The sequence below is a fragment of the Plectropomus leopardus genome, chromosome 4 (assembly GCF_008729295.1).
Source record: "Plectropomus leopardus isolate mb chromosome 4, YSFRI_Pleo_2.0, whole genome shotgun sequence".
NCBI lineage: Eukaryota > Metazoa > Chordata > Actinopteri > Perciformes > Serranidae > Plectropomus > Plectropomus leopardus.
In genome coordinates, this window is record NC_056466.1 from 5,454,753 (window position 1) to 5,478,938 (window position 24,186).

General features: G+C 42.1%; 1 protein-coding gene across 3 annotated transcripts; it reads left to right on the forward strand.

The window, feature by feature from the left end:
• Nucleotides 1–744: 744 nt before the first annotated feature.
• Nucleotides 745–22,472, forward strand: LOC121942674 (meiosis regulator and mRNA stability factor 1). 3 transcript variants are annotated; one of them, XM_042485945.1, is made up of 27 exons: nt 745–799; nt 1,387–1,597; nt 3,808–4,704; nt 5,498–5,660; nt 5,907–6,121; nt 6,531–6,648; nt 6,741–6,913; nt 7,234–7,752; nt 8,774–8,928; nt 9,528–9,689; nt 9,844–10,030; nt 10,173–10,351; nt 10,441–10,521; nt 11,223–11,462; nt 12,409–12,528; nt 12,633–12,811; nt 12,941–13,161; nt 13,242–13,384; nt 13,527–13,660; nt 14,071–14,273; nt 15,041–15,268; nt 15,412–15,651; nt 15,766–16,005; nt 16,227–16,287; nt 16,481–16,585; nt 17,757–17,909; nt 19,070–22,472. In XM_042485945.1, exons 2-27 carry the CDS (start codon nt 1,442–1,444, stop codon nt 19,264–19,266), a joined length of 5,469 nt encoding a protein of 1,822 aa, XP_042341879.1. In that variant the 5' UTR covers nt 745–799; nt 1,387–1,441; the 3' UTR covers nt 19,267–22,472. The 3 variants fall into 3 exon arrangements, with proteins under 3 accessions (XP_042341879.1, XP_042341881.1, XP_042341880.1); XM_042485947.1 differs by having other exon boundaries at nt 3,808–4,029; XM_042485946.1 differs by lacking the exon at nt 7,234–7,752.
• The last annotated feature ends 1,714 nt before the right edge of the window (nt 22,473–24,186 follow it).

Here is a 24,186-nt window from a genome sequence, read left to right on the forward strand (position 1 = left end):
TTTTCTCGCAGTGAAAAAAACACGAATGATGTAATAAAATACTCATCCGTTATTGTTTCTCCATCTCCACTCAGTACTGGGTCTGATGGGTGAACCTGTCCCGTTACTGGGAGCCAGACTAACAGGCAACAGGGGGAAACAAGTCACCTTTTAGCCGCTAGAGGGCGCTACTGAGCCGCACAGTGCACCTGCCAGGCAACATGGGCTATTTTAGATTATATATATATAGTGGATATAACAGCCTTTAATTTTAAGCGACTAGTTAGTAATGGAAGTAGTCATTAATCAATAAAAATAGTACTTTTAAGTATGCAGAATAGCTTTCTTTACAGTAGGTATTAGTATTAGTATAAGTAGTGGTGGTAGTGGTATTAGTATTAGTAGTGGTGGTGGTGGTGGTGGTAGGAGTAGGAAGAAAATATATATATATACTTGTGTATATATATATATTTATATATACACGTGTGTGTGTGTGTGTGTGTGTGTGTGTGTGTGTGTTTTGTATATATATTTTTTTAATTTGTATTTTTTTTACTCACCTAGTCCTTGTGCACCTGTGCTCCGACCAAAACCTAACCACTATAAATATAAATATAAATTAAATTATTTAATTATATCTATATAAAAAAAATTATATAATTAAATTTATGTTTATAGATACAAACGTCACAATAACATTTTGCGACATATGTGCGGGCTTTCCGGTAAAGATAGGTTACAAAAAGGGTTCAGCGAGTTTCCAGGGAGACGGGGGGGAACGGTCCTTTGAGGAAGATGTGAAAGACGAGACGTATCTCAGGTAACTAACGAAATATTTAGGAAATTTGTCGCCATTAACTTATAATAATATATATGTATTACCTGACAATGCCCGGTAACATGATGGCAGCTGTTTCTATGTGTGTGTATAAGCTAACAGACGGTGCTTGTTGTTAGCTTCAGATTTACGTTAGCTCGAGGGAACATTTAAGGTTAAATTAGCCCGTTTCGGGTTGCTAGCCGGCTAACTTGTTTTAAGTAGCTGATGTAAGTCTAACAACGGTCAAAAAACGCAGGGAAACTACTTGAGCTAACGTTAGCTTGTTGCTAATTTAACGTCGCTTTGGTAAAACGTAGCTGTGGCGCTAGTTAGCTTCACAAAAACAGTCCAAACTGAGTGAGTACAGGTTATATTCACAGACATGTCCCCTTTGTGGATTTAACTGTCGGTACGAAGCTGTGTTGAGTCAAACACACGTTTACGACCAGACCTGTTGTGTCTCACATGAAACAATAAGGACACAGACGTTTTAATGTCATAATTTAACGCACCGGGTCATTAACAGGTGATGTAACCGCAAGCAACTAACTTCGTGCATACTTTTAACTTTCGTTTCCTTTTAACAGGAAAGCATGAGAGAGAAGAGAGATGAAAGTATGGTGAAAGACCTCTCTGGGTTGTATGATGGAAGGACTGGGAAAGGAGAGATCCATATGCAGCTCTAAACCCTTCCCATGGCTAAGTCACCCCAAAACAGAGGCCTCAACCCTGCTATGGAAACTCAAAGACTGCTTCCCCACCAATGAGACAGCTTCCCCTCATCACACAGATAAAGAAGTAAGTATTCATCAGGATACAGTCAAGGTATCTCAGGTACACAGATATTTAGAGTCAAAGGAATTTTAATCAATTAGCATTGTCAGCTCTTGATTAAAAGGACAATGATAAAGACATATTATCAGAGATCCGATTCTGGGCAAAAATCCTATCAAATGTATCTCATAATGAACATATTCATAAATTATGTTAGCATACGTTGCAACTTTCTTGCAACATTTGTAACTTAAACAGTGATAAAGCATTAAAAAATATCCATCCATTTGTATCAGATGACCCTGTTTCTGACTATAAGTTACAAAATGCAGTGTAAAGGGAAAATTGTGAGCCTGTGTGACTTTATTTTATTTGGGAGCTATAAAATGATTGTAAGCTGAACATAGGAAGTCTTATAAAGATGGTGCTTTCTGCATTTATCACATGCATGATGACATGGTTAAATGACGTGCAGGTGGCATATGAGGCCCCAGATGTGACTATAAAATCTCTATCAGCTGATAAACAAACTGCGGCAAGTTGGGGTGGTTAATGTAATAGTAAACTCTAAACCAACTTATGGACAGCTTTTTGTGGTTGGCACAGATTTACAGTACCCTTTCCTGTTTAGATTTAGCTATGTTAAGCCATACTGGTCAGTGCAATTATCTCCAGTTTTGAGGGTGCTGTTAACGCCATCACACATCCATGTAGACTTTTTAAATGTAATGTTGTATTCCTTTTGCATGAATATTTATTCAAAACATTGTTACTTAATGCTGGAGTCTGTAATTTTAAACAAACAAAATTGTCATATTTGTAGAAGCACATGAGGCAGATGATTGTTGTGCTTCTAACAGCATTTGCTCCGATCCACCACAACTCAAAGTAAACAACAAATCAAAGTCAAGGAGTCTCTTAACGCAGTTGTCATTCATGTCAGTCAGTGCTCGTGAATTGCGGTCTAATGGTCAATCATGGCAGCAGTGATAATATAATGATAATAATAATAATATAATAATAATATAAATCAAGAATCGGAAGATGCCAGGAATGCACAACATTGGATTTTTTTTCCAATATTTGATATGCCAATATAAAACAGCTAATTTGGCCGATTACTGATAATGTATCCACTTTTTTCTTCCCGCCTAATTTTAATGATCATCAAGTCTTCTCTGTAGTGGAATTAACATCATATTATGCATAATCTTATCGTGATGGCCCACCAGCAGATGGAGACATGCAATGCAATGCTTTTCAATGTATGTAATAATAATTTAATATTAATTCCTTGCCTCAAATGTTTTCTGAAACATCTCTTCGTGTACTGATAAGCTGTACAGTTAGTTTTGCTGCAGCTGGTGGGCAGTGCTGAGTTTTTGGCTTGACTGTTTCCACCGTGGTTGCCGGGCCACAAACTTTCTTATTTTAAAGCTAAACAGCACACCAAAATAAGTTTCTGGAAACTTTTGAAGAGAGAAATAGGCAACACAGTAACAAAAATCTTGATTCATACTTAAACTGCACTGCTGAGTTTGACAGATTGACAACTGTTTACAAGCAGTGATTGACATTATTGACAGCTGTGTTAAAGACTCCTTGGCTCTAATGGTCAATTTCATGCAGGTGCAGTAAGGCCACTAGAAGTGCTTCAAATCAGTAGAGTAGGCAGAGGAATATCGATTTTTTTTCCACAGATGAGATTATCTGTTTGATATACTGCTGTGTGGATGCAGTGACAGCTTCAGCAAATATGACAAATACAAGTTACCAAATACAGTTTTAATGTAAGTTTTCTACGTTGACTCCTATTCAGCACTGAGACACCAGTTAATGCCTCAATCAGGAAACATTTATTATGAGCGCTTGGGTCAGAACAACAGCATGGATTGAAATGTGTGACAGAGCGCTAACCTAAAGCAATGGTCTATACATGCTTCTCCCTGTTTACACATGTGGGAGATATCAATTGCCAATACGTCAAAGTAAAACCACAGGCATACTTATAGGAAATGTTGTTGGACACTTTATGGCACCTTCCTGTTGTAGGATACAAGACGTGGGGGCCTTTTGGGGGCCTTCGTGTCCTTTTATAATTGTTACTATGTGTCAAACATAACTTGCCAGAACAACGACTTTACTATGAATAGGTCCGAGCTTACATAAGATAGATACAGTGGTGTAAAATAATTATAAAAAAGTCATACTATCAGGGTCTTTTTATGTTCCAGAGCAATTACATGGACAGCAGAAAGGCCGTGCTGGAGCTGAAAGATGTCCCTCCTCCTCCCCTGCACTGTACTTCCTCTTCCCAGTCATCCCAGCCCTTCTCTCTGGCCCCTCTCCCTATGCCTCCTCCCTGCTTGCCTCCTCCTCCTCCTCCTCATCTCACACAAGACTCCCTCCAACAACAGCCCCCGCTACAGCAGCAGCAAGAGGGGGCTAGCCCCAAAGTAAGCATTTACACACACTGTGACTACTGCAGCACAGATGGCTATGGGTTATTGGGTGGTGGAAGTGTTGTTGGCAGCAGTAGTAGCGTCGCTGGTGTTGTGTCGCTCTACATGGCCCCAGGCTCTCTGGGAGCACCCATCAGCAGCAGCAGTATTAGCAGGTCCGGCCCTTGCTCTGTAGCCTCATCTGTTCATCAGTATAAACATCACACAAGCTGTGGGAGTGGGGGTGAAGTTTTCGATCCTTTGCCCACTCTTGGTTACAAATCTCAGCTGTCCTCCTCTGTCGCTACCTCTCAGCCTGTTTCATCACACCCCTACCTCTCCTGCTGCTCAGGGCTTCTCCAAACCTTCCCAGCTGCACCTCTGTCATGTAGTCAACCCAGCTTGTTCCCCTCCTCTGCACCTCTGGCTCCCTCGCTCCCCTGTGTTTCCTCTCTTCCCGCTCCTTTGCATGGCTCTTGCCTGGCCTCTTCTGGCTACTACACCTGTGGTGTGGACTGCTGCCCGTCAGCCAGAAGATCCCAGAGAAGCACACTCGGTGATCACCCAACCACCACCACCATCACTACTACAACCACCTCCGCACACTTCTGCTCTAATCCTATGCACCTAAATGTAAAACGCACGGTTTGTGTGAAGGGGGTGCACTACTGCCAGGAGTGCCTGTTGAAGGTTGGTGGAGTTTATTTCAATCACTGTGGCTTTTCTTTTGTGTTTGTGTGCCATGGAGATGACTGTAGGTAACTTTATTCTATTTGCATGAATGACAGGGTTCCCACATTCATGGAAGACCTGGAAAAGTCATGGAATTTCACACCGACTTTTTCCAGGTCTGGAAAAGTAATGAAACTATCAAAAAACTTCATTGAATGTTATGGGGAAAAAAAATAAGAAAACATGCCATGGACAGAATTTGAAGGAAGGAAATGAGTGGATTTTTTTTTTTTTTTTACCTTTTTCTCTCTTACTTTAATTTTTATTTATCTATTTTTTAAGAAAACGGTTTTATAAGGCATGTTTTTCTGTTAAAAAAAATTTCATAGTATTTTCATAGTAAAAAAAAATTGTAAAACTGTCAAAGTTTGAGCTTGTTTCCTTTTTGATTTTAAGAAAAATTGTTTGAAAGTCATGTTATGGCAATTTTTTTAAAATTCTTTTTTAAAAGAATATTTAATTTAATTTAGTAATCTTACTATGTTAAGATTTTATATAAAATATATTTGAACAGAGTTTGGATCTTATATGTTTGGAAAAAGTGGGGCAAGAAAAAGTTTTAGGTCCTTAAAAAGAAGTCAGGGAAAGTTTTGAAATTTGTCCATGATGGTGTGTGGGAACCCTAAAATGATCTCAGTCATGTGATATGGTTTTGTAATTCAGTCATCAAAATCATTTGGTAAAGTACTGCTTTCTGTTCATGCTCTTTTGTTTTTTGCTGACAGTTGTAATGATTTGCACCTATTTTCAGCCTGTGAACGGTCTGCCGTCAGAGACAGACAAGGTGTGGCCCAATGTTCCTCTATCCGCGACTGCTCCCATCTCTATCCCCATTTGTAATGGCTGTGGCACCTCGTCTGATGGCATGATGCTCATGCCATCGGCCAGCCTCGGCAAGACTGGCCAGAAATATGGTTAGTGGACTCAAAGATACAACTTTTAATTCCTGCCTATACAGTGTTTCATTGGAATTTCATGTCAGATTGGTCTTGACGATAATGATTGGACATTTTGAAATAGCAAGCTTTTTTGAGTCATGTAGTTATGGAATTTTTTTCCATCCAAATCGACTGCAACAACAATAAAGTAACTTTTAATTCAAGCTGCTTTAAAGCTGTGAATGTGCGTGTAGAATAATTGTTTTGCCAATTGTCCCATAGGTTCTCCAGAGAACGGAGGCCCTGAGAATATCCCCCCGGTGGGCGTCTTCTGGGACATTGAGAACTGCAGTGTGCCCAGTGGACGCTCTGCTGCAGCTGTGGTCCAGCGGATCCGCAGCCATTTCTTTCAGGGTCACCGTGAGGCAGAATTCATTTGCGTCTGTGATATTAGCAAGGAGAACAAAGCTGTCATCCAAGAACTCAACAACTGCCAGGTACCAAAAAATCTCTACTAGTTTCATGGTTATGCTGTTACACATTAGCCATTTACACCCTGAATTAATGTTGCTGACCTACAGATGATATGAGTGTTGGTCCTGAAATGAAAGTAAATTTACCATCATCTTTGGGCTTAAGGCCCGACATCAGGCCTGACATCAAACAACTAGTGCAATGAAGACCGACAGTTGAATCATCTTTCTTTGTCTGTTTGCACATAAACACACCCCAAAGATGACAGCCAAATGCCAGTTAGCATGTGCGTTCTGCACCTGTGTCATACATGTCATACATTAACCTCCATAAAATGACACGAACAAGCTGAGTAACTCCCCAAAAAGATTGCCAAAGAAAATTCCACAACATTGGAAAACATCTGAAATGTTGTACATTTTGCTTCATCAGGTTACTGTTGCACATATCAACGCCACGGCCAAGAACGCTGCAGACGACAAGCTTCGCCAAAGCCTGCGACGCTTTGCTGAGACTCACACTGCACCTGCAACTGTTGTACTCGTATCCTGTGAGTTCGTCTTAGATTCACTAAAATCAGGTGCAGCCTTGATGGTACAAGGGATTTTGTGATAAAACATGTTATCTTTTTATTTTTAATAGCGGATGTGAATTTTGCAAGTGAGCTGAGTGACCTCCGTCATCGTCATGGTTTCCAGGTTATCCTGGTCCATGGCAGCCATGCATCCTCAGCCCTACTGCAGCACGCCAACCGCCACGTGGCCTTCCAGGAGATCACAGCTGATCTGCCTCCACGTATGCTTGTCAAAGCACAGGTAGGTCTCACAAATGCTTCATTAGGACCTAAAAAAGACTTTTTTGATTCGGTCTTTATTACATGAGGTAAGTAGGTGGTGGCAAAAGTGACCAAGGAGACATTTGATATTAGTTTGGAATTACCCAGAGGGCAGAGAGGCAGTTGGTTGTGAATTTGATCATCTTCACAATAATTTATTGACACAATTCTTCCTAATTTGCATACTCTCAGCCATTCTTCAAACTGTTTTCAACTAAAAGGAAGACTACTGATTTTATCTTTTAAAGTGTAAATTATACAAACCAGACAGGCACGCTGTCTCTTCCTCCCCTCCCTCAGCCCAGTTTCAACCTCCTCTATGTGCACAACCTTCCTGTCAACTGTGACAAGAGCCTGCGGAACGCTGTGAAGCTCAGGCTCCGCCGCCTGTCAGACAACTGCGGCGGCAAGGTGCTGGGCATGTCCCAGGGCACAGCAGTCCTCCGATTTGGCAACCCCGAAGCAGCTGCACGTGCTCGCAAGCGCATGGAAAATGAGGATGTGTTTGGCCACCGAATCAGCCTTTCCTTCTCCCCACGGCCCAGAGACGATGCAAGTCCTGAGCCTGAGCTTCAGTCTCAGCCCCATCACTTCCCTCAGACTCTGCCCCAGGCCTATCACAGCCAGGATTCAGTGTTTGGCCCTCCGCCATCCATATCCTCCTTTTCCTTTCTGCCCCTGGAGAAACCCAGGTCACCCAGGAGGCCGCGGCGGGCAACCCGCCCGTGCTACGCCTCTGGCCCAGTGCCTGAAAGGCCCTACAGCCCCAGGAGGGGGTGCAGTGGGCCTCCCGGTGGTGCTCCAGCCAAGCCCCATCAGGTCAGCAGACTCGTCAGTGCCTGCTTCCCCTTAACCTCCACTGCCCTCTATCTTTGTCTGGGCCGCTATGTAAATCCCCTCCCCAGTGTCCCTCTAACTGCTGCTTTGACTAACCGCTTACAGCTGCTCGCTAAGCTTCATGTGTCTGCCTGTGCTAGCATGTATGCGTTGTGGTTAGTGCTTCATGTATTCGCTATTGTCCTGCATGTTCATTGTCAGTAATCATACTAGTGCATGAATTAGCCTGTAGCTTTTGTGCCTTTTTCTGACCGCGTTCGTTTAGTATATCAGTGCTGATATACTGCTTCATGTGAGTAGCCACTTTCTGTGTTTTGTCCAAAGTCTGCTTCATGCCTCTATTAATTCGGTTTTGGCCCATGCAGCTTTCCAATCTGACAAAACTGACCTCTGGTGGCTGGAATGACTGGCTTGGCCTTTTCTTCTTGATTCTAACCAAACAGACCAGTGTGAAAAGCTAGAGAAAAGTGGGATGAGCATTTAAAGTATTGTCTGTATTTGGGCAGTACAGAAAAATTCCAATTTGGAGTTTGTCCAATGTTAACCTCATTCAGACAACAATTCAAGGAAAAAAACAAACGAAATGCTGAGAATATTTAAGTAACCCAAAGATTGGTGTCAAAATGACTAATATCGCAGTAAGCACAATACTGTAGTTACATTTCATCTTAGGTGTGGTTCATGATTTTACAAAATATCTATAAGTAAAGCTCACTCTCAGCGATATCATTAGCTGTGTCTGATGGGTCGAAAGTACTAAATGTCATAAATATGCCACTTATAAATCTGTCTCAAAAAAACTAAGATATAAAAAATAAACTAATATGTACCTGGTGTTGACTACGGCTCTATTTTCTAGTCAGGCAGGTGATTAAAAATGCTCACCCCTAGTTAAACTTCTGATCCTCCGTTAATGCCATTGAACTCCACACACAAACGCTTCAGCAGTATCCACCCAGTCAGCATCAACAGTACTGACATCTGCTGCCTCTGTCTGATCCAGGAGCTGGGCAGTTTAGATGGCAAACCCAGAATGGGCTTCCAGCACCTGGAGAAAGGACGAGCTGCTTCATCTTCCCCCCACAGTAATGGAGAGACCGGAGCCCTGGAGCAGCTGTCAAAGCCCGGCCTCACTGGAGAATCTGTGTACAGAAGGAGGTACATGTTGGGGAAACTGTACTGTTACCATCTAAAGTACTACTGAATATCAATTCAGATTAAACCAGTCATTGCCAAATTTCAGTAACTGGCTGGGTTCAACTTCAGACTGGAGGCAATGTGACCTGAAGCTGGGTTTTGGTATCTGATCTATTTTCTTTTCTGTATTATTTTAACAACAGTTTGATATCACTACTGCACGAGCAGACACACATCACACATACACACAAACACGAGCAGAGACAGAAGCTTAGCTTTATGCCCATCAGCCAAAACATTAAAACCACTGAGAGATTAAGTGAATATTATTGCCCACCTCGTTACAATGCTGAGAAACCTTTGGTCCTGGCATTCATGTGGATGCCACCTGACTCACTCCACCCACCCAAAAACCCAGGCAGACCAAGCGCCCCCTCTCATGTCAACAGTACTCCCTGATGGCAGTGGCCCCTTGGCAGGACAACAAACCATAAAAACATTTGATCGATGTGTTACTTGTTTTTTCATTCCATATGAAGAATGCAAAAAGAGGAGGGGCTCTAGGAACTACACGTTGCCCTTACACATGTACATGTGTCTTTTGTCATCTTTCCGTGTAGGAGAGAGGGCTCCTATCCTCGCAGTGTGACTGAATCCCCTCTAGAACAAGGAGACAGGAACACAGGGGAGTTCCAGATTAGTACACCATCAGCCTTCAGCAAGTTGAACCTGCACAGGAGCTTCAGTCCTCTCCTTCTGTCCCAGGGCTCCTGGTCATCCAGGTGACATTTAGGATATAAATCCAGCAAATTTGATCTAGTCAGAGCATTGATTTTTACTGAGGTGCCATACTGCATAATACAAATTCTCTAAACCCTCATTAAATGTGATGTTAGTTATTATTTCAAGGTTGTCTGCCCTCTTCTCTTACAAAAGGAGTGGGTCCCCCTGCCTGTCCAGCCGGTCCTCGCCGCTCCTGGCTGCCCCTCGTAGCCCGTGTCTCGAAGGTCCCCCTGAGCCTTTCTCAGATGGCGCAGAGGTCCAGGTGGCCAATCTGGACTACAGAATGTCCCGCAAGGATCTACAGCAAACACTGCATGACACCTTCTCCCGTTACGGACGGGTAAGGTGTAATCCAGTCCTCTTAACGTCTGAGTCCAAAATAACAAAATATGTTTAGACGGGACGCTTTCAGACGTTCTGCTTGAAATGAGATTCACACGTGTCTCAAAACATCTCCTTGTGGTGTAACTTGTTTTGTCTAGGTGAAAGCTGTGGAGCTGAGCCCCCACACTGACTATCAGCTGAAGGCCACAGTCCAGATGTTGTTCCTGCAGCAGGCCATTAGTGCCGTCAGTGGCCTGCACCGTTACAAGATCGGAGGCAAGCGCATTCAGGTGTCTCTGGTCACCGGTGGCAGCAACAAATCCCTCGCTATGCTCAGGTACAGTCAAAGGGAGTTGAGTGGGGCATATTTCCTCAACTGTTCTGTTTTAGATTGTGAAGGTAAAAATCAGCCTCTTTATTATACAGCACCGAGATCATCACCATTCTCCAGGATGCACCTGCCAATTGCCTCCCTCTCTTCAAGTTCACTGAGATCTATGAGAAAAAGTAAGTAGCTTTATCCTCAACTCATTGTTTTCAAACATGAACTTCTTACTGGTTGTAACAGACATCACATCACCCTAATCCTGGCTTCTCTGAATTGGCTCCCTGTTCATTTTAGAATTGATTTTAAGATTTCATTGATCACTTTTAAAGCTCATCTTGGTCTGGCCCTAGCTACATGACAGAATTGTTGACCCCTTATGAGCCACTTTGCAGCCTTAGGTCCTTGGGTGGGACCCTTTTGGCCTTGCCAAAGTCTAGACTTAAACTTAAGATGACTGTGCCTTTGCCATCAGGCCCGCTCGGCTTTGGAACAACATTCCCGAGGAGATGAGGCTCGCAGAATCAGAGACTTCTTTAAAATCACTACTGAAAACCCATTTTCAAAGGCTTGCTATTATGTGACGTTGTCTTTTAATGTATTTATTTATATATATATTTAACTTTTTAATTTAGGTTTTATTTCTATTCTTTTATTTTATTTATGGTTTTATTGCTTCTGTTGTTGTTTTTGGTCTATTTCTTTGTATCATATTATATTGACATTAATGGACAGCTAACTAAAGGTGTTAAGTAAATAGTTATTATTATCAATATTATTAACAACGTTAATGACATATTTTCGAGTATAGCAATTTCAAAATAAGATTGGTATTTCAGTAGTTTGCGCTGCCAAACTTTATGCTCTTCCTTTGTCTCTCCAGATATTCCCGTAAGCTCGTGGTTGGGGATCTGTACAGGCTACCAGAGGTGGTGGCAGTGCGAGATCAGGGAGGTTCGAGGCTTGTGTGCCTTCTTCCTAACAGCCAAATCCGTCAGAGTCCACTGGGATCTTCCCAGTCCCAGGAGGGCTCCTCCTCTGCCAGCGGCAGCCCTGTGGTGTTTGAGGAGCTGGAGTACCACGAACCTGTCTGCAGAGAACACTACGCACAGCAGGACTTCAGGTCATTATACATGCACATTGTATATATTACATTCTGATTAAATGCTTATTTCACGAAAGTAATAAAAGATAGGTAAAGTTAATAAGGTAAATAAGATAATAAAACGCACGTGAATGATACTTCATTACTAAGTTGATGCTAAAATTCAGACCCTATACCGCCAAGTTTTTACATGGCGGTATAGGGTTTTCTCTAGTACCACATGTACTGTAGATAGCAGGGATGCAGTGCTTCCATAGGCCTGCAGGTTTTCTAGTCTGCCAAAGGAAGGACACCTAGCAGTATGGAAGAGCAGCAGCAACAACACGGGGAAGATGGACAAGTGCAGCTGCAACAATGGCTTGACCTCATTTCAAAGAAGCATTTTTTTCCTGAGGCTTACACATGTTTTAATGCTGAGCATAGGAAGGGTTCATATTTACGCTATGCTACAAATGCCAGCGGTGTGACGAGGCACTGAGCGTCTATTTTGCAGTGAGAATTGCACAATTGGCATGTTTTTGTTGTCACAAAGGGTTGAAAAATGTTCAACTTTAAAGTAAAATGCGCTTTTCACTGTCAGTTTTTACCCAGTTGGAAGAGGGGCAGAACAAATAGGCCAGCACAAAGACCAACCATCACATCAAAGTTCCTTAGTGTGCAGTGGTTTGTTTTTTCTTTTTTTTTCTCCACTTAAAATGATCCTGCCACCAACCAGCACCTGATGATTACACTGGCTGTGCAGAAGGAGTTTTGTTCACTGGGTTAGGGTTAAGTTTAATACTATGGCCATTTGTTCTCTTTTCAAGAGCATCTTGACCCGTCATGTAGCGCTCTCTGACTTGCTCTGAAGGATTGAATCATCAACCTTAATTCTCACAATCACTGTTCTCTGAGCAGTAAAATTTAAGCTGACTGTCCACTGTGTCCATTACTGATTTTGTGTCTTATCTTTTTTTCTTTTTAGTGAGGTTGACTTTGACCCTGACTCCTATAAAATCCCTTTTGTTGTGATGTCTCTGAGCACCTTAGCCTCTGAGGTCCACAGTCTGCTGCAGTCACACGAGGGAACTCTTCCATTACTTAGGTGACAACCAGCTCTTTATTTCATGTATAAACTTTTTCAAAAATCGAATGAAGCATGTTTTCCCGCATTATGAAATCCATAATGTAGTGCACTTTCCATTTTAGTTTTCCAGACTGCTATGCAGCAAAGTTCAGCCCTCTGCAGCTAGGCAATGAGACACTGGAGGGTGGTGTCCCCCTGGAGCACCTCATTACCTGTGTCCCCAGCATCACAATAGTCACAGCTCAGAACGGCTTCAAAGTCATCAAGTGGATCCACAACAAACCACCAGCTCCAAACTCCGGTAGGAACATTCAGAATTTCTATTTTGTTGGAGGTTGTTTTAGCATCCTTCAGCACCGTGCCTACATGTGCATCTTTACCAGCCAGATATACGTGTTTCAGACATTTAATTAAAATAAATTTCATGCAGAGCCCTGGATTCAGCGCTGCAAGAGTCCAGTCGGCAACCCACAGCTCATACAGTTCAGCCGAGAGATTATTGACCTGTTGAAGAGTCAGCCATCTTGCATCATGCCCATGAGCAAGTTCATACCTTCGTACCATCATCACTTCGCCAAGCAGTGCCGCGTCTCAGACTACGGCTACTCCAAGCTGCTGGAGCTTCTGGAGGCCGTGCCACATGTCCTACAGGTACTGAGGATTCTGAGGATCTTAAACTCTACATTCTACAAATAGTATGGTCTCTATTTTAATTATGTTCTTACCTGCAGATATTGGGTATGGGCACCAAGCGATTACTGACCCTGACACATCGTGCTCAAGTAAAGCGCTTCACCCAGGATCTGCTCAAACTGCTTAAATTTCAAGCAAGCAAACAAGTGGTGATCAAGGACTTCATGCAGGCGTACCACTGGTCAGTCAACACTGACATTAGAGCTGCACATGCCCCTATGTTGCCCCTTTCCCCTCATCAGCAGTTGGAGAAAAGTGTCAAATATGAGTATGGATCATCAGTGTTGTTTGTTTTAAATGTATTTTTCTACCTTGTGTGTCAGGTGCTTCTCCAGAGACTGGAGGGTAATTGACTACGGGATTTGTGACCTGATGGACCTGCTGACAGAGATCCCCGATACCACTATTACTATTACACATCAGGACACGGACACAGTCATCTCTGTTCCCAAGAGAGGTCTGTTTAAAAGTTATTAACCCTCTTAACCCTAAAAAAAACTGTGGATATATATATAAGTATTTTACAGAAAAAACAAACATCTTTTAGGTAATTTTCTGGTGCGTTTTTGTTTTTTCCTTTTCTAATTTTTTGCTTTTTTTCATGTAATTTTCTCATGACTCTTTTTGTCCATGTCTTGTTATGTTGCTCGTTGCCTTTTCCCAATGCTTTTGATCGAAATCAACCAGTACCAACAATACTATTTGCATTGTCCGCCTCACACAATCGTGCAAGTATTGAATTTATATATAATACATCAAAGTTTAAGAAAAGGCTGACAATTCCTGCAGTAGTAGTAATTTTACCAGTTAAAGATGTTTATTTCTTCATTAATAAGCTTTCCCTGTATCTGTCTAATTTGCCTACAGAGCGTACGGTTGAGGAGATTGAGCGCACTAAGCAGTTTGGGAAGGAGGTGGTGGACCTTCTCCGTCACCAGCCTCACTGCCGGATGGCCTTCAGTAAGTTCATCCCCACCTATCACCATCACTTCGGCCGGCAGTGCAAGCTCAGCTACTATGGCTTCACCAAACTCATGGAGCTCTTCGAGGCAATCCCCAACATACTGATGGTGAGTCAGGATCACCTCCAACCCTCAATTATGTTTTTTTTCTTTGCACACACATAAAACTTCATAAGCTCCAGATAGTGAAAAATAAGAAGAGTAGAGATCAAGAAGTCAGTCTTACAAAGAAAAACAATCAATAAAAAAAGGAGAAAATTTAGACAAAAAATGCTAGCATAATTCAGAAAAAACAAAGCACAACAAAAAGCACACTGTGCAGAAAAACAAATTAATCAGTGGACAGCAAAAACAAATAAATATTCATTTCCATCATCCTAAATAAAACATCCTAAAATATGAGTGTAGCAGATGTTGCACTGAGGAATTTGCTTCGATTTACCACATTTAGCATTGATTGTACATCCACATAAAAGGTGGAACATTTCTAGCTATGAGGAATCTGTATATTTCTGTTGTGTATTGATCGCCCCTCCATGTTGTGCGTCTTAAGAAAAATGATGGCAATGACCAGGATATTTTTCAAGGCAGGGACAGTTGTAAAGTATGAGTCATATATTTCCACTTGCTTCTTTGAACTTGCTTATTACAACTGACCTGTGAATATGTGATCACCATTATCAGGCAGCTCTCACAGATTCAGCTCCTCCTGCTGTCATTTAGTCAGATTATCTTGTGGTTCAGATCAGGCACTTTCTCATGTCAGGTGCTCAGTTTGAATTGAGCAGTTGAACCCACCTTTAATCAAGCATAAATGTCTCTTCCTCCGTCTCTGCCCAAACACTAATTTATCAGCTGTATGCCTCCTTTTTCAGGTGTTGGAGTGTGGCGAGGAGAAAGTGCTGACTCTGACAGAAGTGGAGCGTATCAAGGCTCTGGCGGCTCAGCTGGTAAAGCTGCTTCGGTCTCAGAAAAACTCCAGCCTTCCTGTCAGCCAGCTGCTCACTGAGTACAGCAAGACCTTCGGTTATGGTCTACGCCTGCAGGACTACGACGCCAGCTCCCTGCCGGCTCTGCTGGCCAAACTCTGCCATGTGGTCAAGGTAGAAAACAAAACCTCAAGGATTAAACATTTTTTTAGATCATTTCAATTTGTTTGCTCCTTTCCACTGCTTATAATTGCATGCAGCATTAATTACCAGTAAAATACAGATAAATAAGTGGCCGCTGTCTTTCCATTTTTAAGGTGGTGGACGGCTCTGGGGCTCGTGAAGTGCAGTTAATCAACAGGAAGTCTTTGCGCTCGCTGACCTCCCAGCTCCTGGCTCTGCTCATGTCCCAAGAGAAGGAGCAAGTCACCAGAGGCCTCAAGGTGGATGAGCTGAGCCAGCATTATTTGACTGCCCATGGGGCGCTGCTCAACCCATGTGAGTATGGGTTCCTGTCCCTCAGCGAGTTACTCAAGAGCCTGCCCTACCTTGTGGAGGTGAGTGAAAAACTTAACTTTATTAAAACCTCAAGCTTTCAGCATTTTCTTCTCCTACTGTCACGTAGTTTACCTGTGCTCCCACACGATCTGACCATGTTTAATCTTTCACAGTTGTACTTTGAAGAAAGTGATGACAGCAGCAAAGCTGCCAGTGGTGGTGAGGAGTGGGTGAGGCTGACCAGGCTCTACCAATTTGCCCGTAACATACGCGCCCTGCTGCACACCTACCACTACAACCAGATCTTCCTGACGGAGTTTCAGGGGGCTTATAACAAATTTACAGGCTGCAGCCTCGAACCACGTTCCTATGGATACACCAGCACTGACGAGCTGCTCAGCGCCATCCCGCAGGTAGGGTTAAATTTCATTAGATACTTTCACTGTGAATCGTCCAGAACGCGACACATCATTTTGTCTATAGATAAGTTAGAAGCGTCAGATTTGCTAGTCTTAGTTAAATATCTCACTTTTCAGGACTTATCATTATTTCAGGCCATTTGTTTTTGCCCCGAGTAACAGATATTTTTAATGAAATAATGCATTGTCTGCATTTTGTTATGTGTCCTCATCAGGTGGTCTGGATCAAAGGGCATGGTCACAAGAGGATTATCGTTTTGAAGAACGATATGAAAGGTAAAGGTGATGGTAATAAGTTCATTTGAAGTCAGGTTTTATCATCAGTTGTGATCATTGGTATATACGCCTATTGTGAATAATTTCAGAGGTGATCTGTAGATGCTCCCTCTGAGTACTAGTAATTTACTGAGATGGTGCCTTCAACAGAATATGGAAGCTGAAAACGTGTGTGTGTGTGTGTTTTGTTTAGCAAGGGCAAGTCCTTCAATCCCCAGCAGCCCGCAACCAGGAGAGAACACAGAGAGCCCGAGAGATAGCCCGATCAGCACCGCAACCTCTGGAACCCAGAGTCCAGGTAACATCGGTCACACAAATGGTATTTGTATAGACTAGAGTTGTATAACTGGTCATTTTTGAACCAACACTGGTAACTGGAATTCAGTATTGTTACACAGCAGTACCTGTCCTCTGTAATTTATTTTCTCTTCAATAACAAAATGTAAATTTTGAAAAAGCTGCAGGGCTGACGGAGTAGACTAAAAGGCAGTTGTGCTCCTCTGTTCTGTTCTAATCACACACAGTCATCTGTCTCTAGGCGGGTTTCATTACAGATTTGTATAGAACTTAAGTGATATTTTCAGAATGTCGATAAAACACTATTGCGAGATGACTGCGTTTCCATCAAGTGATGTTATGCAACTTCTCTCACGATAGCTTTCTAAGAAGTATGAAGATGGATGTTAAAACATCAGCAGGTTTATTTTATTGCAGCCATCGTGTTAACGGTCATTATTTCCAATCGCAGGCGACATAGGCATGGTCTGTGATAATGGAGAGGGAAGCCCCTTATACAAGGGAGCGGCCACATATATTCTAGGATGTGATAGGATGTGAGTTTGCAGTGGAATTGTGGATTCAGAGTTTTCGGATGATTCACTCAGCTTTTGACGAGTCATGTGATGCAATAACACCTCTTGTAGCGCCTGCTGTATCATGCCTGAGGGAACCAGTTCCCACCGACACATTCAACGCCATAGCATCATGTGGAAAAAGTGTTTTTTGCAGTTTTGTTGAATTCGGCTTTTTGGAAACACCTAGTATACCGCCTAAAATGAGCGTGAAAACTTTTTTCTGATTCAGCCGCCTGACTGAAGTTGAACACAGCGACTCTGCAGAGCTCTGTGACTGTCTTCAAGGCATCAGGATGTTTTACGACACCTTCACCTCTTGTCTAAACCAGCCTTTTTCACTTAGATGCACTCTTAGTTGCCAAAATTAGTACTAGCAGTGCTGAGTTTGCAACCCAAGTATAGACTTGTCAGAAGTTTTTCATTTATTGTATTTAGTGACTTTTTCTTCAAATATAGTGAATTAATTAAAAATATAAAAACTGATTACCAGAGATTATGAAATAATTGGAAGAAAGTAATGTTTGACTTTTCATCATGGTTTTAAGAGAACTCTGCTCAGTCAGTCTTTCTTAAAAATAAATCTAAGTTGAAATAAAATCCTCCTTTACCTGCCAGGTGTCGATGCAGCGGCAGAGTCAGAGCTGCTGTGTCTGACGTCACCAGTAGACCTACTATGTGGTCCTGTACCATCCTGCCTACCTTCACCTCAGCTCCATCCTGACCCCGTTCTTCAGGACCTGATTCATTTTGAGAAAACTCCACCAACAGGTATGTTTTTAATGTTTGACGTTTGATAGATTTTATTTAAACCCGTTAAGTTAATCAGTCATTGTTGTGGTAATACTGAAAGATTAAAAGCATTCAATTACTGTTCAGTTTGTAAGATAGCAGGTTTGTCATTTTTACTTTAAAAAAACGGTTCTCAACATTTCAAACATAAAATGACTTGATACAAATACAGTATGGAGATCGGTTTTCTTATTTGGCCCATAATCCCCAACTAATGTTCTGCCAAAATTATGTCTGCCTTCAGCCAGCCAGCATGTGTATTTGAACACTGATCCAGATGCTTATTTATTTCCACATTTCAGACTTCAAAATTTTATCAAACAAAGGAAAAAAAAAGGGGAATTATGTGGCCTCAGCACAGATATATGCTGTGATTTCTTTCTGATTTTCGAAGATGTCAGAGAAAGAAAACATTTTTAACTGTCTTACGGGAACAATTAAGCCCCAAATCAAGAACATATTTTTCCTCTCAACTGTAGTGATCTTTGTCAGTCTAGATCATATAGTGTGAGCTGTCAGATGAGAGATATCGGCCGTAGAGATTTCTGCCTTCTCTCCAATACAGTGGAACTAGCTGGCACTCGGCTTGTGGTGCTCAAAGCGCCAAAAAATATATCTGGAAAAACAGCAATGTCTCGTACCAGAAATCATGACCCGGTCACGTAAGGTAATCCACAGACCTTGTTGTGAGCAGTTTCATGTAGGAACTATTTTCTGTGCAGTGATTTGTTTGGTCGGTGTGGTTCAGTCAAAAAAAATAATTCGTACATAAAACTGCTCACAACAAGGTCTGTGGTTTAGTGTCCAGGTCATGATTAATGGAGGGAGACGTTGCTGTTGTTGAGTTTTACAGATTTATTTTTTTAGCTTTAAACACCACGAGCTAAGTGCCGTCTAGTGCAGTTATCTTTGTGAGAAAGCACTTTTCTACAGCTGATGTCCCCCAACTCTCGGCAACTTGCACCGAAACAATCTGGATAGATAAATATCACTACAGCTAATTGATTTTTGGAGGAAATATCCCTGTGAGTGAAGCAAGGGAGACCAAAATTATATTTTAATGAGAACATCACACTTTTATTTGCACCTTTCCTGCCGTTCATCAGGTGTAAGCTCAGTCTCTGTTTGTGTGATTTCAGTGAGCGATGAACCAGAGGAGACCGCTTCAGCTGACGGCTCATCTGTTCCACCTGGCAGCACAGACGACGCCGCGGCCTCCAAACCTCCACCGCACCCCGATGTGAAGACGCCCACGTCAATGGACAGCCCCAGCAGAAGAGCCTCACGCAGCAGAATCAAGTTAGCCGCCAACTTCTCATTCACTGCAGGCCTTTGATCCTTTTCTCACTCACACACACACACACACACACACACACACACACACACACACAAAGCAATACTAACTCACATATAGTGTAACTCTAAATACCAGAGTTGACCGGCTACATTGAACACATCACACAGACACGATCCTAGAGGAGCACTAGTGTCGTCCCCTCCACACCTTGAACACGCTCTTATCACTCATCAGCCAACTTCGTTCCCTTCGTTTACTGATTTCACAATCGGTGTGTTCTTCCGATGATGTTTACCAAGCTGTGATTTTCTTCTTGCAGATTTTCTGCAATTCTTTAAATTCTGCAACGTGCGTTTGATTTCACCTCGAGGGAAGTTAGATTATCTTTGCATGCACATCTTCAGTTCAGAGCCACGTTGTGTCAAAGACGCTCGTTGGCGTACAGTTATTGAAAACTGAGTTAGTTGCCACTGTATACGGATCATCAGATAACGGGAGAAACGTTAGGGCTGAGTAACTATGTTTTCTGTTAGTCCAAGAAATGTAGGTACTCACATTCTCAGATTATAGAATTAACAAACTGAAGGTTTATAGAGTTGTTTTGTTAAAATTGAGAAACCTCCATGTGTACCTCCTTGCTGTATCCCCAAAGACAGAGCATTTAATTTACGATATAAACTCCTTTCATATTTTAGGAGATTTTGCTTTGTAGGTAATGATAGACATGTCAACCAACTGGCCGCTGAGCACCTGCCTTCTTTCAGTCTTCTCTTGGTTAAAGGATTTCTAACGAGGCAGCTTCTCATCTTTAGTCTCTGTTAAGTAGCCTCAGGACAGTGTTTTCAGTTCCTTCTTATATTATGCAGAGTATTTAGTAGTCTGTGCAAATATTTGGCCCGAATGTTTGGTGGCAATTCAACAACGAGTGTAAAAAAATGAGTGCTCTCGCTTTTATTAACAGAAGCTAACCATTTTTGAGAAGTTAAATCGCGGTCTGCAAAGTTTCGGTATCACGATGAGCACTATTTACAGGAATTTTTTATTCTTGTCGTACTTTGACTTGATTTATTGGAAGGATTTTGGCTTGTCTCACACAGGGACTCTACTGAAGGCCTGAGAGGAGAAAGGTGGCTCTGAAATACTCTGGCCTGATGTGTGCTCAGGCAGGAGAAACCGAGATCTACTTTGATTGTTCGGCTTTAGCCAGCAGCCGCTGTGTTTGTGTTCTTTTAGCTGTGTTTTGTCTGCATGTGGTTTACACTGGAGTAGGTGGTGTGAAATATGCATGGTGTGCATAAATGAGTTTATGCATGGTGTAAACCGAGGAGGAACAGATGACGGTAAGACATTCTTTAAGATCAGTCTTTTGTTTGCACCGCGTTTTAGGGATCTTGTATTCGGCGTCACCCTCGCAGCTGCTACATATACGCTCAAGGTTTTTTGAGTTAACCTTGTTGCTGGTGAGCGCTGCGTTCGCGGTGACGTCCGCTGCCTGAGTTGAGGAGTCGAGGGGAGCAGTGAGCACTCCTGAGTTTTTGATTTTTAAGATGATGGGCTGTGAGTCTTTAGGGGGGAGAGATGGGTCGGGAGGTTTTTGGTGGAGCACCTCGTGGGCTCTGGGCAGCCTCCTGAACAGAGGACCCTCTGCGGCTCTCTGGAATCTGCCGGGCTTTTACAATGGCTTGTATTTGCCACGGCGCCAATGGAATCGCCATCGTATCTCCCCCCCTTCCCTCACATCTTACAGAGGAGTTTTTACTTGCCGACGTGTGTTGTTTTCCTGTCTCGAGTGTTTACAAGACTGCTGGCTGCTGAATTGCCACCAAATACTGTCGGCTGCCTTGAATTTTAGCGCATCGTTGAAATCTAAAGGTTGTTTGTGTTCAGAGAAAACGTTCAAAGAATGGGTAAGAGCCCATTTCATCAGTTTTTGTCCAGTTTCAGTGTTTGCCTCTTTAGCCAGCGTTTGCCAGAAATTTTCTTTTGTCAGGCTTGATTCCACCTGCCAACTCGCCTGATTGTCTGTAATGCCGATTAAAATGTTTTTAATCAGGGTTTTTGTGGTTCTGACTGTCTGGAAACCTCTTTGATAAAAGAATGAGCAGCTAAGTAAATTATTTAAAGTTGGTAATGGTAGAAAGGGGCTGAAAATGCCTGCAATAAATTTCTAGATTAAACTTGGCAGAAAGAATATATTTTTGTGATTTTGAGCAAACCCTAGCTCTCCTCCGTATCCCTTTCCCACCATATTAGCTCTGGTTCTTGAGCCGGTTCTCTTCAGGAAACTTGGAAGTTTAGTGTCATCTAGTGAAGCATTTCAGTCAGTTTTGAGTGGAACCATTGTAATCAAGGATGTGTCATCGTTGGAGAGCGTTGCACAATGCACAACAGAAGTTGTAGCAAAATTGTGGATTACATTGATTACCTATAATTCTGTTAGTATAGATATTTGCCTTCACCCCAAAAACAAGCATAAACCAACTATTAACAAAACCGCTGTTCGCTTGTTTTTGTCTGACCATTTCTCATTGACTTCTCCATCATCCGTTTCCAGTTTGTAGAAAATGACGCGCCGATATTGATATGATGATATTGTCACAGTTGGCTCTTCAGGTCATGGAAAACCTGCTATTTTTTGGTTCCAACTGCGAACCAACTTTCGGTTCTGAACCAATTATTATGGTCAAAATACTCTGAACTCTTCATAATTAGGTGCAGGAACCAGAACGTAACCGGATCCGGGTTGGTGGAAAAGGGATATCAGAGTACTGCAGTGGCAGCTAACTGTAATGAGTAAATGTAACTTCTCTATTAAGCTTTCTCTCTTTGTTTTGGTTACATCATTGAGAAGCTATCGTGCCTGTCAAAATATGCACTTTTGCATAGTTTTGGTTCATGAAATGTGAAATGAGGCAGTGGACTGGGAGGGGTGGAAGCATGTTTTTGTGTCTTTGCCTCTGTTTCTGTTTGACTGTATCTGATATTGTTTTGCTCATTTAGTTTTCATGTTGCAACAGTTCTACACTTCAAGACAATATTTTCTTTAATCGTCAGTGTCCTTAAATCTCCTGCCTTGTGATTGTGTTTACCGGGTCAACAACTGTCTCACTAATGTGTCCTCTCTACATACACCTCCCTCTGTCACCGTGTTTTACTGCCTCACTGCACCAGAAGTCACTCAGACACTCTGAAGTGTTTGAAAGGACCAAAAAAAGATTTCAGTTAATAAATTTCACAAGCATCAATTCTGACTCGTCTCAATGTTGTTATTGCCTCCGCGCCAGCAATTGCCATGGCCGGAGGCATTCATTTTCGGGTTTTCTGTACGTGAAACTTTCACTTGAACTGAGCAGTTAAGGTCAAGGTCACTGTGTCCTCGTCTGTCTCATTGTTGTGAACGTTTTTTTCCAAGAACAGCGCGAGGGGTCGGGAGGTTTTTTGTCGTCATATTTGGCACAAATGTTCACTCGGACTCAAAGATAATCTGAATAGAGTTTGGCCGCCAAAAGTCAAAGTCACTGTGATCTTTCATCCATGTCATACTTGTAAATACACTTTGATTGGAAGAGCGGGCGCCCCATGAGCAGAGGCTGTGTCCGCACTGCAGCGGCCGTGGGTTCGATTCCAGCCTCGGGCCTTTGCTCCATGTCATCTGCTTTCCCTCCCCCTTTCACACTAATATCTGCCCTATCAAATAAAGACAAAAACCCAAAAATAACCTTTTAAAATAAATTTAAAAAATAAATAAATAAATTATGTTTTTTAAAAAAAGAACACCTTTAGGGGATGTCTTAAAATTTGGCACAAATGTCCACTTCGACTCAACAATGAACTGGTAAGAATTTGGTGGTCAAAGGTCGCTTTGACCTCACAAAACCTGTTTTTGGTCATAACTCTAGAATCATACACAACCTATGATAACACAAATGTCAAATAAAAACTTCACTGTGACATCTTAATGTTCTTATCTCGGGTGTCCACTTTGACTCTGTGCTGATTGTAGAGATCTGCTGTGTTGCCGGGGGGGGAGCGCACTGAGGCATGAAATCCAGAGGCGGCATAATTGTAGTTGTTTGAGAGAGGAATCACAGGACTCAATAAAGTCACCCAGAGACTTCCTGAAAGATGCTCTTTATTTAAACATGTATGTACAGGTAGTTTCAGCTTATTTTTCTGCATATTTGTTCAATATTTAACATAAGGACCTTCATAAATTCACTACTACTACAGAACGCTAAGTTATCAGAGGGAGGGTAAAGTGACAGAGAGCAACACTTTGCTTGACAGGAGTCACTAATGTCCTAAATACACTCAAACATACACCGTCTATTTGTAGGCATTTACAAGAGAGTTGCATTCATTTTCCTGTTGTGTTTATCATAAAAACGCAAGACTAAATTCAGAGGATGCAAGTTGTTTGTCAGCAATATCTGTAATAACTATGAATGATGTCATACTACCACAGTCAGTAATTCCCGGTGGCTGATGCTGATGATGTTAGTATGGCCAGTGAGGAGGTGAGTCTGGGGAATGAGCAAGCATAGTGGATGGTTTAAAAAAAAAAAAAGAAGATAAATGGTTGGTAAAGTACCAGTATGTAGGATTTGGGGGCAGATATTGGCAGAAATGGAAAATAATTGTTTTCATCAGCGTATAATCACCTGAAAATAAGAATTGTGTCTTTGTTACCTTCTGCTGAGCCGTTTATATCTACATACAAAGGGAACTGTTGACTTCCAGTAACTTGAGTGGGAGTAAAATAATTCAATTGTGTGGTTTGAAAATGTTATCAGACCCAAATTTTTGGGTGCACTCAAATTGATGGTGGCTGATATACAGTAGAGTGCTTGCACAGTTTGTTTGTTGTCTTCTGTTATGGCCTTTTTTTGTTCTATGATAGTGCGCCACCTACTGAACCTCTGCAACTGCAGAGCAGGTTTCACTGTGCGTGTGTTGTAC

Bases quoted from the DNA above. Each gene is read 5' to 3' on its own strand.
- LOC121942674 (XM_042485945.1), top strand. From the start codon at position 1,442: ATGATGGAAGGACTGGGAAAGGAGAGATCCATATGCAGCTCTAAACCC. The intron at 12,812-12,940 runs GTAGGAACATTC...AATTTCATGCAG, and splicing joins ACCACCAGCTCCAAACTCCG to AGCCCTGGATTCAGCGCTGC. The intron at 16,006-16,226 runs GTAGGGTTAAAT...TGTCCTCATCAG, and splicing joins TGCTCAGCGCCATCCCGCAG to GTGGTCTGGATCAAAGGGCA.